This window comes from Crocodylus siamensis, chromosome 1 (genome assembly GCF_052110815.1).
Source record: "Crocodylus siamensis isolate JL-2025a chromosome 1, ASM5211081v1, whole genome shotgun sequence".
Taxonomy (NCBI): Eukaryota; Metazoa; Chordata; order Crocodylia; family Crocodylidae; genus Crocodylus; species Crocodylus siamensis.
The window spans coordinates 305564999-305583126 of record NC_143395.1 but is presented as its reverse complement, the minus strand read 5'-3'; the positions used below and the strand labels follow the sequence as shown (position 1 = coordinate 305583126).

The window sequence follows — 18128 nt, the reverse complement described above, 5'->3', positions numbered from 1 at the left end:
AAGTCACCTTGGATTTGGGTAAATATGGTCATTTTATTGAAACTTATGACACCACTCTAAAAGTCCTTTCAAAAACAAGAATAAAATCTCAAAAGAGAAAAATATCACATTTTATTATTCTTATAAAAATAACCTGCATGAACAACAATGGAATGTGAGTGAACTACCAAAATGTTTATTCGTTATTTGAGCAGGAAACTCAAACAAGTACTGAAGAACAGTTACCAGAGGCTGAATTCTGAGCGGCAGGAGGCAAACATCTCGTATTTGCTCAGCTCTCTTTAAATCCCACTGAGATAACATGAAGTTCCTGATGTTCAGTATTTAGCAGGATCATCTCTAATTTCTAGAGACAACTTAAAGAGCATGTTGTATCCAAAACAAAATTATTAACAAAAAATGTAAATGTAATGGGAGTTAAGCCTTGAAAAAAGTGAAAAAGCTTTGTTTGCCTCCTCAAAGAATGGATTAACAAAGCATCATAAGATAGACACTTGTTATGACAGGTAGGCAAAGAAACAGTTATGGGAGCTTACAATAGCATCAGTCTAAGTGACAGTTGAGAAAGGTTTGGCTTTTACAAAAATTCTTGTAAAGTGTTTCTTAATATTTTTGCAGTGAATTGGGAATGCTTTGTTTTCTTTTCCTGCAAAAGATGCTTCAAGTTTCCAAGAGGCCAAAGAAACTCTAACGCTTTAAAAACATGAGCATTGCATTCCCCAGGTTTTATCAAGTTGGCAGACCCCGGTCAATCTGGCAAAGAAACCATGTGACAGTTGTGGTATTCTAGTTCTGGACATGACCAGCTGATTAACAGTTTATGCTGTGCAATCTGAGCAAACAGTTCTACTGGACAATGCAAGTCTTCTATGAATATCCCTGTACCTAAGATGCGAGCAACTCAACACACTGTAGAAAGCGGTGGGAATGGGTTCTGCTTACTAACAACAAGCTTCTGATGCTGATGAGAAATATATCCTTTAATGTGACCCTGACAAAGGGAAAAAGAAAGAAATGTTAGTATTGAAAGCTGGTGACACATTCATATTCAGCGTCTGCCTTCGGTTTTGATCCAGTCAAATTCTAACCTGCGGCATTTAATTGTGAGCATTTGAGCAGTGCCATTAACTTTTATCATCTCACTGATTTCAATGGGACTGCTTATGCACCTGTTTACTCCCCTGATGTCACAGGCAGCACATCATGTAACTTCATTCATACGCTTACTGAACTCCCCCTTAAAACACTGCACTTACTGAAAGACTCTTCCAGAATTTCGCTCCTCTGGTAGGTAGGAATCTCTTCCACATTTTCAACTTAATTTTATTCATGGCCTCTGTGTACCCATTTATTCTTTTCCCTAACATATGAACAGAGCTTGGCTATTGACCTTTAGGACTTATACTCATGAATTTGTGGATTTTAGAGAAAAGGGCAAGACTGGATTTATAATGGAAATTCAGTTGCAATCTTAACTGTTTTCCATGCAGGGCAAGAATTGGAACATAAGCACCTTTGTTACAGTAAAAATATACAAAGATGCAAGTACAACAGACAAGTAAATGCAAATATAAGACACAGGTGGCCCAAGAAAAAAATGTTTAAAGTAAATTATGCTATTATGTTAGTCTTAATAAAATTTCCCTAATCTGCATAGTCATTTATATTGACTGCAGTTTGCAAAGGCAAACAATGAATGGTGAACACATACCATGAATATAAGATTGGCTAAAATACACTGCACTTCATCAATATCAACATCTTCCACTTTCATGTATTTCAGGGCAACCAGAAAGGCATCTAGGGATAGTTGATGAGTCTTGAGAAGCAAATATCTGAAAGAATACAAAGAGAAGGAGCAAAAAATCAACTAAATCTGCTGGTTTCTGGGCAAAAAAGTCCTTCCATGATAACTTACTTTGCCTGGACATGTAATCCAGTTCTCTAGAGAAACCACATGAAAATAACCTTTGTAAAAATGCAATTTTTACTTTGCTTACACTTTCTTAAAGAGATTCCTGTAGGTGATGATTTTCAGCTTCTCAAGGATAAGGAAGATACCACAGCGAATGAAGAATGTCTCATGTTTTGTCAAAGCATCATTCAGTAAGAGAAGATTTCCTTCACTAAAAGCATAGAAATATAAAAATATGAAAAGGCAGATATTTTGCTTCAGTGTTATAACTCAATCTGCATTTTTTCCCACACAATAAATATATATGTGATACTCCTTTAAGCTAAAACACCCACAATTCAGTAAGATGCCATACCTCACAGCCTTAGTTACTTCAGCAAACTGCATAAGGTCATACTTTTTCAAAAGCTGAATTGCTGGCATATGGCCCTGAAAGGTAAACAACACTTATATTTATCCAAAATAAAAGTCAAATATTTCCAATTAATAACACATAAAAACATTATCAAAAAGAAGAAATACAAATGTTTATTTACTTTGCCCTCAAAAAACAAAAGGAAGTAAATGGAGCTATTTTCAAGGCTCCATTACACTGCATCTCCAAGGATAACATGTTACACACCTCTACTTTTTTAAAACTTTGTTTCTAAATTGTATAAACTGTTTTAAGACTCCATTACACACAAGATCAGGGGGTGGCAATGTTTTTGAACAGAGCATCAAAAACACCTGCAACTTCAGGTTTCCCTACTCTCCACCCCTGGTAGGCTCCCACTCCTTCAAGATGTTGGCATGCCAATGGTGGACAGTGGAGGAACCGCAAGGGGACTGATCCTTATTGTGGCAACATAGCCTCAGCCCCTTCTCCTCCATCCACCCTGAGGCATGCGTGCCAAACAAAATGCCTTTGTGTGCCATACTCTGGTATCTGTTGTTGGTTGCCTACCCCAACCCTAGATCACCTTTCATATGACCTAAGCTGTTACAAATTCTATACTTAAGTTGCACCACCAGTCTGCAAACAAAAAGCTGTGTTAGAAGATGAATGCCACAAATCATGCCCACTGTGTCACAGCACAGTTAAGGAGCAATCTGTGTCTATAACAGGTATTTTTTCCTTAAAAATTAACAGTGGGAAATTTTAATTTCTGTTCTTAAAAAATGTGTATTTGAAGAGAATGTTTTCATTGTGTTAGGTCACATAAGATTTTGGACCATATACAATATCAAAAAGGAATTTCTCTCTGTCACATAAGTAAAAATATAAGATTGCACAACAGAGATTATATTGCACATCAACTCAGTCAGAGTTTAAATTTAAGTCCCAGGGTGCTCAATGGTATGCCACTGGTAGCACCCTTTATTGGTTAGATAACTGGCTGAGAAAAAGAGTTCTGTTGCACATTTACCAACAACCAGGTAGAAACAAAAAGTTACTTATGCTATTTTAATATGTTTTAAAGTTTGGAAGCTTATAACAAATTTGCCAATGCTTTGACAGTTGTCAGTCTTCTTCAAGGCTTCCCATAGACCAAAATCCTTTAGATTAGCAAAGACAGCAACTCAAGACTAAAATACGTGGTTACAAAAAAACAGTGGATTTCTACTAAAGGCCATGAGGGGTTTTGCATTTCCATCCCAGTTCCCATTTCACATGCCACAAGATCTCATATTTTATGTTACGACTGATCAAGAGAGCCTATAGGTTAGTACACATTGAGAAACCATGACTGAGGTGCTTTGCCTGACAACTCCTCCAGTACCCATCTCTTGTAGTTGTATATTTGACATAAGGGAGAAGCATAAAGGAAGGAATTCTACCCTTTCAGGCTGCAGACCGACTCAAGTATGATTCCCACTTTGCAATGCACAATTAACAAAGAGAAGGATCTGCATTTCCTCTCCCTATATTGTCAGAGGGAACTGCTATGGTATGGTATGGTACTGCAGTGCCGTACCATACCATAGCATCCTTTTTGGGGGTATTTTCCCCCCCTTATAATCCTACCCTGCTCTTAATACATTGTAAGACCACCAGTTACTTCGATACAGATATCTTTGTTGCTGTGGAGCTAGGAATACAATTTACTCCCTACAAATTGGGTGAAAAAATATGCTTTTTATTAAGTGGATAATTTAAAATTTAAATTTTATGACCCCCTCTTTTTTGCACCTAAATGCTAATTCTGCAATGTCATATAGGAGCCTGACCGAGAATGTTTCCAAACCTCAGGTCTGCAATACACCCTACATAGGCTAACGCCTGCACCTGAATAAGGCCCCAGACTGCTTCCAATACAAACTAGGCAAGAAACTCAATGCTATGCTGTAGACCATGTTCTGTCTCACAGCAAACTATTTGGAAGCCAGGAATAAAAGGCACTCACCAGCAGCATTTTTACGGGCAGTAGGTAAATCAAAATCATCCTTTTGTTTTTCTGACTTGAGCGGTGACAGTGTTCAAAGGCAAACGACAGATATTCCTCAGCTACAAACACAGAAAGAGGATCAGTAAAGCTTCTGGTAACGAAGACCAATGACAAAAACTGGTGAAACAGGGACTTTAATATTAGGTTCATTCTGACCCTATCACTGGATCCAGACATGCAGGCACACGCAGTTTGTGGTGCCACAAACTGCTTTTGTCGCATCACAAACCACACGTGTTGCGCATTAAACCATGCCTGGTGCTGCTAATTTGCAGCGCCAGAACTAAATTTGCTACTGGGACTTTCCAGTATCAAAAAACACAACCCTGGACAAACGTGCATCAGGGCAAATGTGGAGACAGGGGAGCAGGCAGCCTAGGGCCACAGCCAGCCATTCCCTGAGCAGCAGAGCCCCCACACTAAAGCACGTGGAGATGAAGGAGCAGCCAACCCAGGGCTGCCTGCTCCCCAGTCTCGTGCCCCAGCCAGCCAGGGAGCAACTGAGGGTACCTCACTGCAGGGACCACACAGTATGTGGAGATGGGGGACCAGGCAGCCCCCCGGCCCCCACACTAAGGCACCCCATGCCCCAGCCAGCCAGTCCCCTCCACGCCCCCCAGCAGCAAACAGAGCAGCAGAACAATATGTCCTGCTGCAAAGCGCACAGGCAGAGGTATGCACTGTGGCACGAATTAGTGGCACAATTTTGTGCTGCTATTTATGCTGGTGGCCTAGAGTTACTGTATTTCCAGGATCAAAAAAGAGGATGCATGCAAGAGGGAGGAGCAGGGAAGGAGTGGAGGGGCTGGGAGGAGAGCAGAAGGGGTATATGATTGTGGCAGCAATATGCCTTTGCCCTGCCTCTGTCCCTCACTCCTAAGCCCCTGGCCCCCCAGACCTGTGGGTACCCTTCACTGTCCACCCACAACCACCTTCCCCCCCCAGACCAACTTGCTGGGGCCCACACACAGAGCCCATGATGCCTGACAGCTGATCACCTTGCCCGGTGCTCCCAGCCCCAAGCATCCAAGCTGCTCATGCCCAGGAAAAGCAGAGGCAAAGTAAAAACCTGGACATTTGCTTGTATTTTAAGAATTCACCCAGACATGAGGACAGGGGTCCAAAAAAGAAGGTATGTTCGGGAAAACCCAGATATATGGTAACCCAAAGTGCTGCTGCAAATGCACATCCCTGCTTGTGTGGACACGGCCTGTGATTTGAGCCTGTCAAGAGATTTCTCTCATATTTTAATAACTTAAAAGCATTCACACAGGAACTAAATCAGTCAAAACTGTACAGTAACAAAACACAAATGCAGTAAGGATCAATTCATTCATTAGACAAGAAATCACAATAAAAACTAGATCTCTATCTAAAAGGTCACTAAGGCTGTGCTGGTATGTTTTGGATGGGGTAGCTGGACAATCAAACCACATTATAAAAGAGATTTCCCTATCAATTCAGTAGAATCACTGTGCTACAGAAGAGGATAACTTTAAGATAATACATTTTTTACATGCCATAAACGTTTTCCAAAATAAATGTTAGGGTTTTTCAAACTAAAGGGAGTCATATAACATACAATGTGCCTATAAATATCTGAAGACGTGTTCGAGTGGTAAGAGTGACACTGCAAATAAATGCTTTAATGGGTTTTTGCTGCTAGGGAGGACAAAAAATACAGTTTGTCTGCTCTAAGACCAGACACTGAAATATCTATGTTCAAACTTTCTTTTTGGCTTCTTGTACCATGCTGTATGAGCAAAGGGGTAAAGGTGGGGAATCAATGAAGTATAGAAGCATTTTTATATAAATATCACCCAAGAAGAATTATAAGGATTCATTTACAGCTCATAATGTGGTGAACAGGAATATGAGAAATGTTATTTTACTTGAAGAAAACTAGTATTGTCTAAGTACTATGTAAGTTACAGTAACCCAAGACTTAAAAATAGTAACATTATGATATGCCCAGTTTCTAAGACACTTCTGTTAAAGTCACTTTTAAAATAAAAACTGCCTCACATATAACCATTAACACTGAAAAAGCAGTTAACAAATTAGTCCCAGTTCAGCAAAAATATGAAGTCACTGTGACCACTCATACACTCAGAATATCCAAAGTTAAGAGTTAGGAGGCTAAAACCTACTTTTGTCACCATAGTTTTTGCTACTTGTTGTTTCCTGTATTTCTCTAGATAAAATTAGATTTCTTTTCTAGTTCTCGGGGGACTACAGTGCTGACACTGGGACTGTTTCCAATGTCTACACTGCCACCACTGAAGTTTTATATCCATGGATAAGTATATTTTTTCCTGAAATTAAAAAGCTTCATAAAATGATTAAACTTAACTTGTTTTTAAAAAAAGTTTCCACTTCTAACATTTCAGAGATTCCTTTTTTTCAGTTGATCAGTTCTATGCAGAAACTGAGGATTAAATGTCCTTATCTGGCTGAATACTCATACTGAAAAATACTTATTGTAGTGCATGTGTGTATAAAATATACCAAGATAACTAAAAAAAGACACCACAGAGACAGATATTTTAAAACTGAGTATACATTGCAGTTAGAAGTGTAATGCAATCCCTACCCAAATCAGGCTCAGCCTGCAGTAAATCCTTTTGGATTTTTTTTGTACTCACCAAATGTAAGTTATGCTAATGGAACAACTGTCCCTTCCACAACAGGTTTTGACTCGCACACAAAACACGTCAGCTGGATTTCAGTCCCAGCAGGCAGAGTATAAATCTGCCCTGCTGACATACAGTACCTTGCTTAAAATCACTGTCAAACATGGCCTTGCGTCCAACGTAATATCTGTATGTAACTCTCTGTGCCATTGTATATTCATCTTTCAGATTTGAGCTGTCGATTGCTCTAATTAATGGTTTACATAGATGAAGTTTGTTGATCTGTGAAGAGAGTTAAATGTTTGAAAGACATACTAATGTGGCACCACTGGATAAATGTAGACTTGATTTAGAATATGAAATGTAAAGAAAACCAGGTAATTAGATTTGGTTCATACCTTAAAATATATTTTAAACAGCTGATTCACCAGGAACAACATGCCCCACTTTTTGGAGTCTTCAATGCCAGCTCGACTGTTACAAGAGATAAAAAGCAATACAAAGGAACATTTCGTGAAAATATGATTTTGCTTCTGGGGACCCTTTGTGTATATTTGTGAAGAAGTGTTTTTAAACCAGTAACATAGTCAAGATGGAAGTCTCATATATTAAACCATACAACACCATCAAAACAGGGTGCCCTTTCAAACTTAGGATCTTTGCCATCTTTAAGGTTTGCTCAACTGCATTATCTATCAACATTATTACAACCTTAAGTCCGTTCACAGTTTCTTTGTTAGATTATTTATTTGTACTTAAAATATACATAAATTGGAATTAGGGTCATGCATTTGACCGCGTTTTTGAAGAACTGATTTTGGGTATTTGCTGGAAGTGGGCAAGTAAAGAGATATATTTAAGAGGATGCATTGGTTTTAGGACTGATAAGAGAGAGGGAGGCAGTAATTTTAAGTGCCTGTGGATGGTAATATTGTCTCAGTTGATGACAATAGGGTAACCCCCTGCAAAGAGTATTCTGCACACCTATAGGCAGCATGTACCTGAGAATTCTAGTTGCCTGAAATATCAGAAGCAAGGAAAAAACAGCAAAGAAATTTTTCCCTAGGTTGAAAGTGTTAAAATTGTAAGAGTGGAAAACTGAAGACTGAGGCAAGACTCCTTCTTTCACAGTCCCTAAGTAATAGGGTATACAAACTCTAGAACAGAACAGGAAAGTGGTCTGCTTTGGGAGCTTAGTGGCCTGCTTTGGGAGCTAAGGAAAAAAAAAATGAAGCTCTCTCTCTCTCTCCAACCCATGTTAAAAATGCCAGAAAGAGAGAAGCCACCCCTATAAGTAAATCACAAGGGAACTGAACAAAATAGACCCAAGCCACAGAGGTGACTGTGCTGGCTCAGATATTGACTTAATGGAAAGAAATTAACATTTATGCTTTGCAAATTGGAAATTTATTTACTTTTTTAATGATTCAGTGTGCAGTATAGGAAGGATCTTTCACTCACGTGTCACTAGCACAGACTCGAAAACAGCTCATCAGCAATTCTGCTGCTTTTTCCAGCATGTCGCCAACTTTGCTTTTTCCTTTCTTCACCAACTGTTGATCTGCCTAGCATGACAAGATGAGAAACATACAGTGTACTCCTACTTCCAGGTTCATTTTGTTCAAAACAAAAGGTTAGTGTTTTAAACACTTATCTTGGTAAGTAAAATAAGTGGTAAATTTGTCACTTTGGCCACCCCAAAATCCTGCAAGTGACATAACCAGGGATCCTGGTTTTTCTCTGTTAAAAAATATCCCCAATTTTCAGGTTAAAAAAGTACCCCAAAAATCCACATTTTTCCATGATTAAAATGAAACGCCTCTAATGTAAATAGATAGGTAGGTAGATAGATATTTTTTTAAATCAGCAAAAACCAGCATCCTAGGACATTACTTCTGTAACACAGAATTAAAGTATCTCCTTAAAATTCTGAATATCTTACTTCGAAAAAAAAAGGATGGCTTTAACAGCTTTAACTTACAGTTTATGTTTTAATTAGCTAGGCTTAAAACTGTGACATTTTAATATGATACCTTTTTTGAGATTAAGAAACTTTTATAGCACTACTGTGATCCTTCATATAATCATATGGTTCTAGAAGCTGAAGCTTTAAGAAACATCACTATATATGCCATTGCTGAAAATAAAGATCACGAAAGCTGGCAATACTGCATAAATGAGACTAAAGAGGTCTAAAAGGTGTATATAGATTAATGCAGGCCTCTACCTAGGAACAAGGATAAATGAAAGGAAACAACTGGTCCCCATATGGACTGGGATTTGTCTATATTAAGGGTGCAAAACATGGTTGACAGCTGTCAGCTGGCCCACAGGACTCCCAGACAGAATGGGAATTTGGAGGCAGAGCCTACCATTAAGTTTGGGGTCTGGAGATACTGGTGATACACGACCACAGCAGAGAGTAAGCAACAACTCTTGTTAACCTTCACACTACCACTGCCACATCCAAACCTGACCTGCAAGGAATCCTACGGTCTAGACTACACTGGCTAGGAGAAAGGAGTTTGACCCCATGATCTATGTGCTTTGTGACTAACATAACAACAAATAAAAAAAAAAATATTAAAGGAGATTTAGGGCTGTGTTAGGGCAGTTGAAAAACCATTACAGTGATGCATCCATTTTAGTTTTTAAGTTGTCTAATAAAATAAAAAAAAGAAGCTTACAAATTAACATTTGTCTGGGGACTCCCAAAAGGTAAACCCAATGCTGATGGAGGGATAACCTTGTTACTGAAGCTGTAACCATTCCATACTCTTTGGCTCTCATAATGAAAAAACGTTAATACAGTAAATCAAAATCCTCCTTCCAAGTTAGCCCAAATCAGGTTTCTACAGGTAATCTCTGAGTATAAGCACACAACTTGGCATATCAAGTTTAGAGTCCCAAAGTGAATGAGGTCACAATAAGAAGTACAAAAAATACCTATTTGGTTCAAAGCATTTCCAAGTCCAGTGGGGGCCACCATTTTTGACAGGCACGCCACAAACAACCCTGCACACTCCTATAGTGCCACTCTGATTCCTGCTCCGTCTGATCTGCTGCTCTGATTGCTGCTTCCTTCCCTACCTGCCACTGTGTTGCCTGTTCCCTCCTCAATCTGTTGTACCATACACAGAGAGAAACCTTGGTTTGTTCTTTGGGACAGGACGGAGAACAGCAGGGAGAAACTCAGGGCTCTGGGGCTACCCCAAGGATGGGTTTGTGACATGGGTCCCTATGAAATTCCAACTAATGTAAAAGAAAATTCTACCTTAATCAAGGGGCCAAGAATAGAATAACTAGTGAAGCAGAAAAATCAGCCAAACAGAAGTCTTTAGAACCATAAATCCAGACTTGACTTCCATGTCCTTCAAGTTCTCAGCACCTCTCTACTTCAGGGCCAACCACAGGATGGGGAAAGAGTGAGCAATCTACATTTGTAATAATATCTACTGAATTTCACAGATGGTGAGATTATAAACATGCATCGTTTTATTAACACACAATTCCAAAAAAATTAAGTAAAATTAGGCTGAATGATGAAGTTTAATATTTAAGCCACTTAAAATTCTTTTGAATGGATGAAGTTCATGAAATGGTAACTATATGTTTTACATCTACTTACGTTATTAGCAAAAATTCGAAGGTCAAGTGCTACAGCATACATAATGGGCAAAGCCCTAGAGAAACAAAGACAGTTAACTGAACCTCTCTTGCAACAAAACCATAACATCTACATATTTTTAAAACTAACTGGTGTTTATACATCTCCATAAACATCTCACTTTTCTTTCCCTATGGAAGTCTCTACAAAAAGGAAAGTTTCTTGAGAAGGCTGACATGTCACAAATCTCTATAGTGAATGAAAAATATATTTAAAAAATCTGCTCCACAATTTAAGTCTCCAATGAATCTAATTTTGCATTCAGTAGCTTGTTTAAGGAAAAGAAAATAAATACACTACATATAATTTAATTTAGAATATTGGGTTTTTACAAAAAGATAATTTCTGGCTTATATTACATTTACACATTACATGTCATGTATTATACAATTAACTGGTTAACTGTGCAATTAATTTAGATCAGCTACTTGTGCAAAGTAACTATGATGCCATAAAAAAAATCCCAACAGCAATAAAGTTAAAGCTGGAAAATGTCAATAACTTTATAGCTGGTTTCTATCCATATCTAACTTGCATGTATAGCAGGGTCTCCTCAGCTATGGGGCACTGTCGGGATGGAGAGTCCACAGCTGCAAGACTCTCCATCTTGGCTGCTGTGCAGCATTGCCATGGCTCAGATTTTGGTGCTACAGGACTCACTGCTGCAGGAGCTTGCTACTCGCCCATGCAGGGAGAACCCACAGTGGTGATCCCACTCTACCCACACCAGCTATAAGGCATGATAGGATCTGATGCTTGATCGATAAACCATTGTGCGAATCATACATCAGATCCTATAATGCCTTTACCTGAACATCTAGTCACATACCACATACAAATAACTGCTGTGCATAAAAATGAAGCATAATTATAAATTAAAGTGTTTTTATAGAGATATCTTAATTGAATTATGACAAAATTTTATGATGAACTAATAACAATCCATCTGGCCACTAATGCTTGTTGTGAAGTACTTACCAGTTTTCTTCTTTATGTGCCTGAAATGCTCGCAGGAATGATGTGTTCTATTTAGGAGAACTTAATACAGTATGGTTTGCAAAGCTAAACAGCACAAATAAAGACGCCATATTCTATGTTCTAGTTTCGGGAAATGGACATCAATTAAAAACAGAATAGGTGGTGTGGGATCAGGATTCAGAGACATACAAGAGAGGAGAGAGGGGCAGGTCTGATGCTTGTTCCCTCCTTTCCTGACTCTGCAGAAGCACAGGTATGAAGCTGGGGAGGCGCAACATAGCAGTTCTCTGCAGTAACATTGTCACCTTGATACAGTGGGGATTTAGGGTCTGTATAAATGCTTTTAGGAGACTCCTGTATATTTTACTAATCTTCTGGCTTGGAAAGCATGAGGTAGAGAGAAGGGAAAATACTTGTTTAGGTTTCACTGTTTATATAATTGAAATATTCTGAACTAAAACTGTATTTACATCTTCTAAATTATCAGGATGATTTTCCATTTCTCAAATAAATGGAATTATCCTAGATACAAAACAGAGGACTGATAGAAAAGGATATTGGACAATAACAGTTTGGCATTTGTATGCTTCAATGAAGTCATGGTTTCCCACTGCGTAAGTACATCTGTCAAAAGGAAAAATGGAAAGCATTAGGAAAGACAAATTTTAAAGGTTGTTCCTTTTGCTTCTTGGTGAAATGAAAAGCTCTGTAATAATATAGGCTGCATACAGCCATGACATTTGTGTCGAGAGAAAAGCCTTTTTCCAGGCACACAAGCAGCATACAGCCATTCAAGGGCTTTTCTGCAGAAGGAAATGGCTCTTCTGCAGGAAAGTTTACCTCTTGCAACCAGGGAGAACCCTCCCCTCTCACACACAGTTGAACGTCTACCAAGTGCACGTCTATCAGGTGTTGAGGACACCCAGCATCCCACAGTTTTCTGCTGTCCCTCACTCCCTCCCTCCCAGGAAGAGGGAGGGAAGGAGAACACTGGTTCCTTGAGAGCCAGACGTGTGGGGACCCTGTCCCCTGTCCCACAAGCTGATTGGCATAACAGGATTGGGGGGGTCATTCTTCTGGTTCGCCGAGTGCAACAACAGGGTAAAGGTGTACCTGGAACTGTACCCCCAAGTCCCCACCTTAGTTCCCAGCTGCTGGGTTTTAAATGCTGCCTTGGCCACCCAGGTGAACAGTGTGGGTAAGAACTGGGAAGAGAACAGGAAGGCTATCCTCAAGACCCATTCCCAGCCCCTGCTAGCTTCCCTTTGCAGTCTCCACCCTCAGCTCCCAACTGAATAGTGGAAGTGGCAAAACCCAAGGGGGCTGGAAAAGCTATCCCTGACTCCATTCCTGGCCCCTGGGCTTCAAATGCCACCAACCTCCCACCCCAGTTTTAAATTAATTTTCTACAACTGCCATTCAAAACAACCTAAAAAGGAAAATGTACCAAGTTACTGAAATGAATGACAACAAAAAGTAAAATGATACAGTTAACTGGACTGCTAGTAAATGCAAAAACCCCCAAAATATAAACAAAGCACTCAGCAAAATTATTTTGGGCTCAAGACAGTGGCCTGACTAATCTTCCTATTTCTATTAAATATTTCTTTTCCCTTCTGTTTATTGCCTGTTCACTTTCATCACTGCTGTTACTATTAAAAGCAAGTACCCTCTTCTGGGGCCTGGAAAAGAAGAGCGATGATCAGTATAAATAAAAAGATATGACAGTGACTATATACATGTGCTGTTAAGACTAGAAAATGCAATTGAAAACAGAAAATCAGTAAATACTGTCTGGGATATTTTATCTGTTGCAGTTTTAGGGGTTACTGTAACAAGAGTATGAAAAACATTTTCAGACCAAAGAGGCTGACAGTGTCACTTCAAATAACTCTGATCAATTCAGAGAAAAATTCAATGCCTTCCTTTAAAAGCTTCCAAATTCAAACTTTCTTATTCTCAATCCACCTTTACCTTAAGTGGGCAGCAAACATTTCATCATAGGGTGGTTCCAGAACTTGCTGACATTTCTCTTCTGGAGATGGAAGCTAGATATAGAATAAATAAATCAACAAAGCATTTAAGTGTAAGGTAAGTAAATCAAGAATAGAAAACCATAGGCATATTTTACCAAGAATTATTTTACATAATGGTATTTTTCTACATACAAATTTTCATTTGGCATCAGAACCTCAGAAGATCCTTAGAAAGGAGAAGTGGAAACTCAGGAAGAATAGATGGTAAAGCAGAGGTGGGCAAATTATGGCTCGTGGGCTGGATCTGACCTGCAGTGCATCCCCCTGCCCAGCCCAGGTGTAGGGTGCAGTCTGGGCTGTGGCATGGCCGGTCTCACTGTCCCCAGAGTGCACAGCAAGGCTGGAGTGGGGCACAGTGGCTGGACTCACTTCCCAGCAGCCTCCACAACTCCTTCCAGCTGCCGGTGGGTCAGTCTCCACTGCCTCCAGCACCAGCACCTAGGCACCACAGCCCATCCGCCCCGCACCAACCACTGGAGGTACCAGACGGAGCATACAGGTGGGGTCTCATGTAGACCAGCCCAGGCCCATGCGGGCAGGGCATGCTTGGCAGGTGGATGGGATGGGACCACAGGCAGGGGAGTGGCATCCAGGAGCAGAAGATGCAGCTGATGCCAAGGCCAGGGCTTGGATTAGGATGACAGGGCAGTGACAGTATGGAGCCAGGGCTCAGGGCAGAGCCATGATCCATCCTCATGACAGGCAGAGGCGTGTAGGGAGCGCAGCACAGCTCCAGCCCTGCAGTGTTACGGCCTTCCAATCCCAGCCCCAGCTGCCCATCCCACTCCTGGATCCTGCCCACCACCCACCTGCCTGGCCAAGCACACCCTGCCCTGCACACATGTCCCAGACTACTCTCGTTGGGCAGTGACAGTGTGGGGCCAGCTCCAGGGCAGAGCCACCGAGAGAGTTTTGGTGAGCTGCTACAGGCTGTAGGGGTAGTGGAGTATGAAGGGGTGTTAGAACAGTCCTCAGCAGATCACCAATACTATCTCAGTGGCTCTGGCCCAAATAACTACCCACCCCTATGGTAAAATTGGGGAAGAAAGGGAAAAAGCACATCATGAAGAAAGGTGAAGAGTTGAAAAATGTGAGAAGGGATAGAAAAACACAAAACCAGAAAGAGCCACTGCTTTGGCTCATTAACAATATTTTTTTTCAGGGAAGAAGGCAAGGTAAAATGAGACAAGGCAGGTGGGAAAAAAAGGAAGGGAGAAAAGTGTAGGCTGGGGACATGTATAGATCTTACAAGCTACATTTCACTGTATTCTTCTAGAAACCATTGTACATTTTTTAGGTTATTATGAGGAGAAGAAGGAAATGATGAATGCATCTTATTGCTAATGGGATGCAAGGCAATGTTCTTCTGGCCACATATCTTTCTAACTGTTTTAAAATTTACATAGTGATCCACAAAAGGAAAGGTTTTACAGACTATTAATAAGGATATTTTACATATTCCTAAGGAACTGTAGCGAGGAGATCACACTACTGAAGTCTATCAGTTAGTTCATTTTTTTATAAATGAAATTGTTGTAATTTTCTTCTGAACAGTCTTGGTTTCTCACGTTTAAATTCTGTAGGGCTTTACATAACAGTATACATTCCCACCCCCAGATCACATCCTAGGTACATTCTCCATTCTCAAGTATGAGGGTTTTTTTTTAAGTTTGTGCTTTTTTAATTTTTTTGTGCTTATTTATTATCCTTGCTACGCTTCTCTGTGGACATTACTTCATTTAACATGGATTTCCTATTTGCATCAAGAAATCATATCCAAATGGGAAAAATCTCATATCCATTAAGAGCCTCTCCAAAGTCAGTGAAAATGTACTCCCACACCTAAAGAATACTGGAGGATTTGCGGCTGCGATTTGGCAAGGTAACAAATTTCCTTACCTGAAGTCTAGGGTTTGCAACATGAGGATGCTTAAATGACACTAGTTCTGCACAAAAAAGTCCATCTCTGGTATCAATGGCCTCTTGTACCTAAACAAGACAGGTAAAAGTAAAAAAAATGGAAAAAAAAGAAAACAACAGCAAGGAATGACACAAAATTATGGGGTATGGTAAACACACTAGTGGGAAGGGATCAAATCCAGGCAGACCTGAACAGGTTGGAAAAGTGGGCAGAAAAGAATAGGATGCAGTTCAACAAAGACATATGCAAAGTGCTGCATGTAGGGAGAAGGAATCACCAACACAGCTATAGGGTAGGGGAGGGTGTTCTCAGCAGCACAGCAGCAGAAAGGGATCTCGGAGTCATTGCTGACTTCAAGATGAAAATGAGGGGCCAATGCGATAAAGTAAACAGTAAAGCTAACTACACTCTTATCATGCATTAGCAGGTGCATCATGAACAGGTCCAGGGGGGTGATATTTCCCCCTCTATGCGGCATTGGTCAGACCGTAGCTGGAGTACTGTCCAGTCCTGGGTGCTGCACTTCAAGAGGGATGTGGATAACCTTGAGAGGGTCCAGAGGAGGGCCACTCTTATGGTTAGGGGCCTTCAGGTAAGGCCTGATGAGAGACCAAGGGACCTGAATCTCTTCAGCCGCTACAAGAGAAGGCTGACAGGTGATCATGTGGCCGTTTACAAATTCATCAAGGGGGGAGGGGGTGGGAAGCAAGAAATAGAAGATGTTGCGTTTACCAGGGCACCCCTTGGAATAACCAGGAACAACAGCCACAAACTGACAGAAAGCAGATTTGGATTGGACATTTAGGAAAAACTTCTTCACAGTAAGGGTTGCCAGAATCTGGAATGGGCTTCCAAGGGAGGTGGTGCTCTCCCCTACCTTGGGGGTCTTTAAGAGGAGACTGGACAAGCACCTGGCTAGGGTCATATGACCCCAGCACTCTTTCCTGCCCAGGGCAGGGGGTCAGACTTTATGATCTACTGAAGTCCCTCCAGACCCTAACAACTATGAAGCTATGAATAAGCTCTAGTCTTAGCCACCTTTTGCCACATATCAAATAAAGCCACTTTCCTGCAGATACATGTATATTCTTGTCAATGACTTTTCAAAAATTAGTATTTCATACATTACTTCCAAATAACTTAAGTCCATAACATACCTATGGAAATTCTGCAAGTGATGTGGGTGGCCAACACTGTCACCACCTTTTTTCTCCTTGCTTGCAAAGAGCAAAGTAAACCAGAGATCTTATAAAACAATGTTATATCATCATCATTGTCTTTGGATGATAAATGTACAAAGTTTCTAACATGTCTTTAACAATTTCACTTACACTTCCAAGAATAAAGATACACTATTCATTTTCATTATTTTATTTATTTTCCTGAAATGGAGGATATTTTAAGTGCAGGGAATCATGTCTCTTAAATGTATCTGAATGTTATTGTTTAACAATACAAATTAAGTATAGAAGCTTCAGAATACAGAAGCATGTTAGATGGAGTCGGGGGGGGCGGTCCGATCCAGCCCTGTGCTGTTCATGTGGCCCGTGGACTACTCCCGTGTACATCTGTGACCCATAAGACCAGGTAAATTTGACACCCCTGCATTAATGTATCCACCACCCTCCAGGAAGACTTCAGAGGGGCTCCATATGTCCGTGTGTGTGGGTGCATGTATGTGCATGTGTGTATACTGCATGTGTATGTGTGCATGCATGTGTGTGTAGCGGGTATCTGAGTTCTTGGTTGTAGTCGCATTGGTCTAAGGACATAAACAAGCAAGGTTCTTTGAGTAGATGTGCTATCTTTTATTAGACCAGCTCAGTAGCTAGAAAAAAGTTTTTTGTAAGCTTTCAGGCACAGTCAGTCTTTGTCAGGCATAGGGAGCATACGGTCTAAGACTCCAAGGAATGTAGTGGGCATATACGTGCATGTATACTGGGTATGCGTGTGCATGTGTGTGTGTGTAGTGGGTATATGCATGTGCATACTGAGGATGCATGTGGTGGGTGTATGCATATGCACATGCGTGTATTGGGTGTATGTATGCGTGGTGTACACTGGTATGTGCCTGCGTGCATCCGTGTGTGCTGAGCAGACACACGGGGACAGGGAGAACGAGTGCCCGCCAGCCGCCCACCTACCTGCTGCAGGTACTGGTTGATGGTGATGTGTGCCATGCGCTGGTCAAGAGAGGCCGCCCCTTAAGACGCCGCCTCCGCCGCGCGCCCCGGACGCCCGGGCCACAACGAAAGCCCCGCCCTCCCTCGCCTCACGTGACCTCCACCCCTATCCCCTTCCTTCCCCTGGCTCGCCTCTCACGCTGTCACGTGTGGGTTTGGTCAGAAGGGGGCGGGGCCACGCCCACCTGGTGACGGGAGTTAGCTCCACCCCCTGCCCCTGCTTCTCTTCCGTTGGAAGGGCAACGCCGGCGCTCCTCCCCCTCCCCCCCTTTACGTCCGCGGGAGGTGGAGCTTGCTGCTCCACGCGCCGGGGCAGGGAGGCGGGGCCTGGGAACACTGGCGTCTCCGGCTGTGGAGCAAGTCCCC

General features: G+C 41.2%; 1 protein-coding gene across 1 annotated transcript; it reads right to left on the bottom strand.

Moving 5' to 3' along the window:
- Nucleotides 1-90: 90 nt before the first annotated feature.
- PCID2 (PCI domain containing 2) lies at nt 91-17857 on the bottom strand. Its single transcript, XM_090021960.1, has 14 exons — nt 17724-17857; nt 15558-15647; nt 13597-13670; nt 12181-12246; nt 11623-11664; nt 10606-10660; nt 8439-8542; nt 7376-7451; nt 7118-7259; nt 4303-4403; nt 2271-2344; nt 2001-2126; nt 1712-1835; nt 91-991 (listed from the first exon to the last, which is right to left on the bottom strand). The coding sequence occupies exons 1-14, from the start codon at nt 17757-17759 to the stop codon at nt 902-904; spliced, it is 1200 nt and encodes a 399-aa protein (XP_089878086.1). The 5' UTR covers nt 17760-17857; the 3' UTR covers nt 91-901.
- Between the last annotated feature and the right edge of the window lie 271 nt (nt 17858-18128).

Excerpts from the sequence above, each read along its gene's own strand:
- PCID2 (XM_090021960.1), bottom strand. The coding sequence starts at position 17,759 with ATGGCACACATCACCATCAACCAGTACCTGCAGCAG. Across the intron at positions 15,648-17,723 it reads TCAACCAGTACCTGCAGCAG|GTACAAGAGGCCATTGATAC; the intron begins GTAGGTGGGCGG and ends TGTCTTGTTTAG. Across the intron at positions 7,260-7,375 it reads TGTTTAAAATATATTTTAAG|ATCAACAAACTTCATCTATG; the intron begins GTATGAACCAAA and ends CTCTCTTCACAG.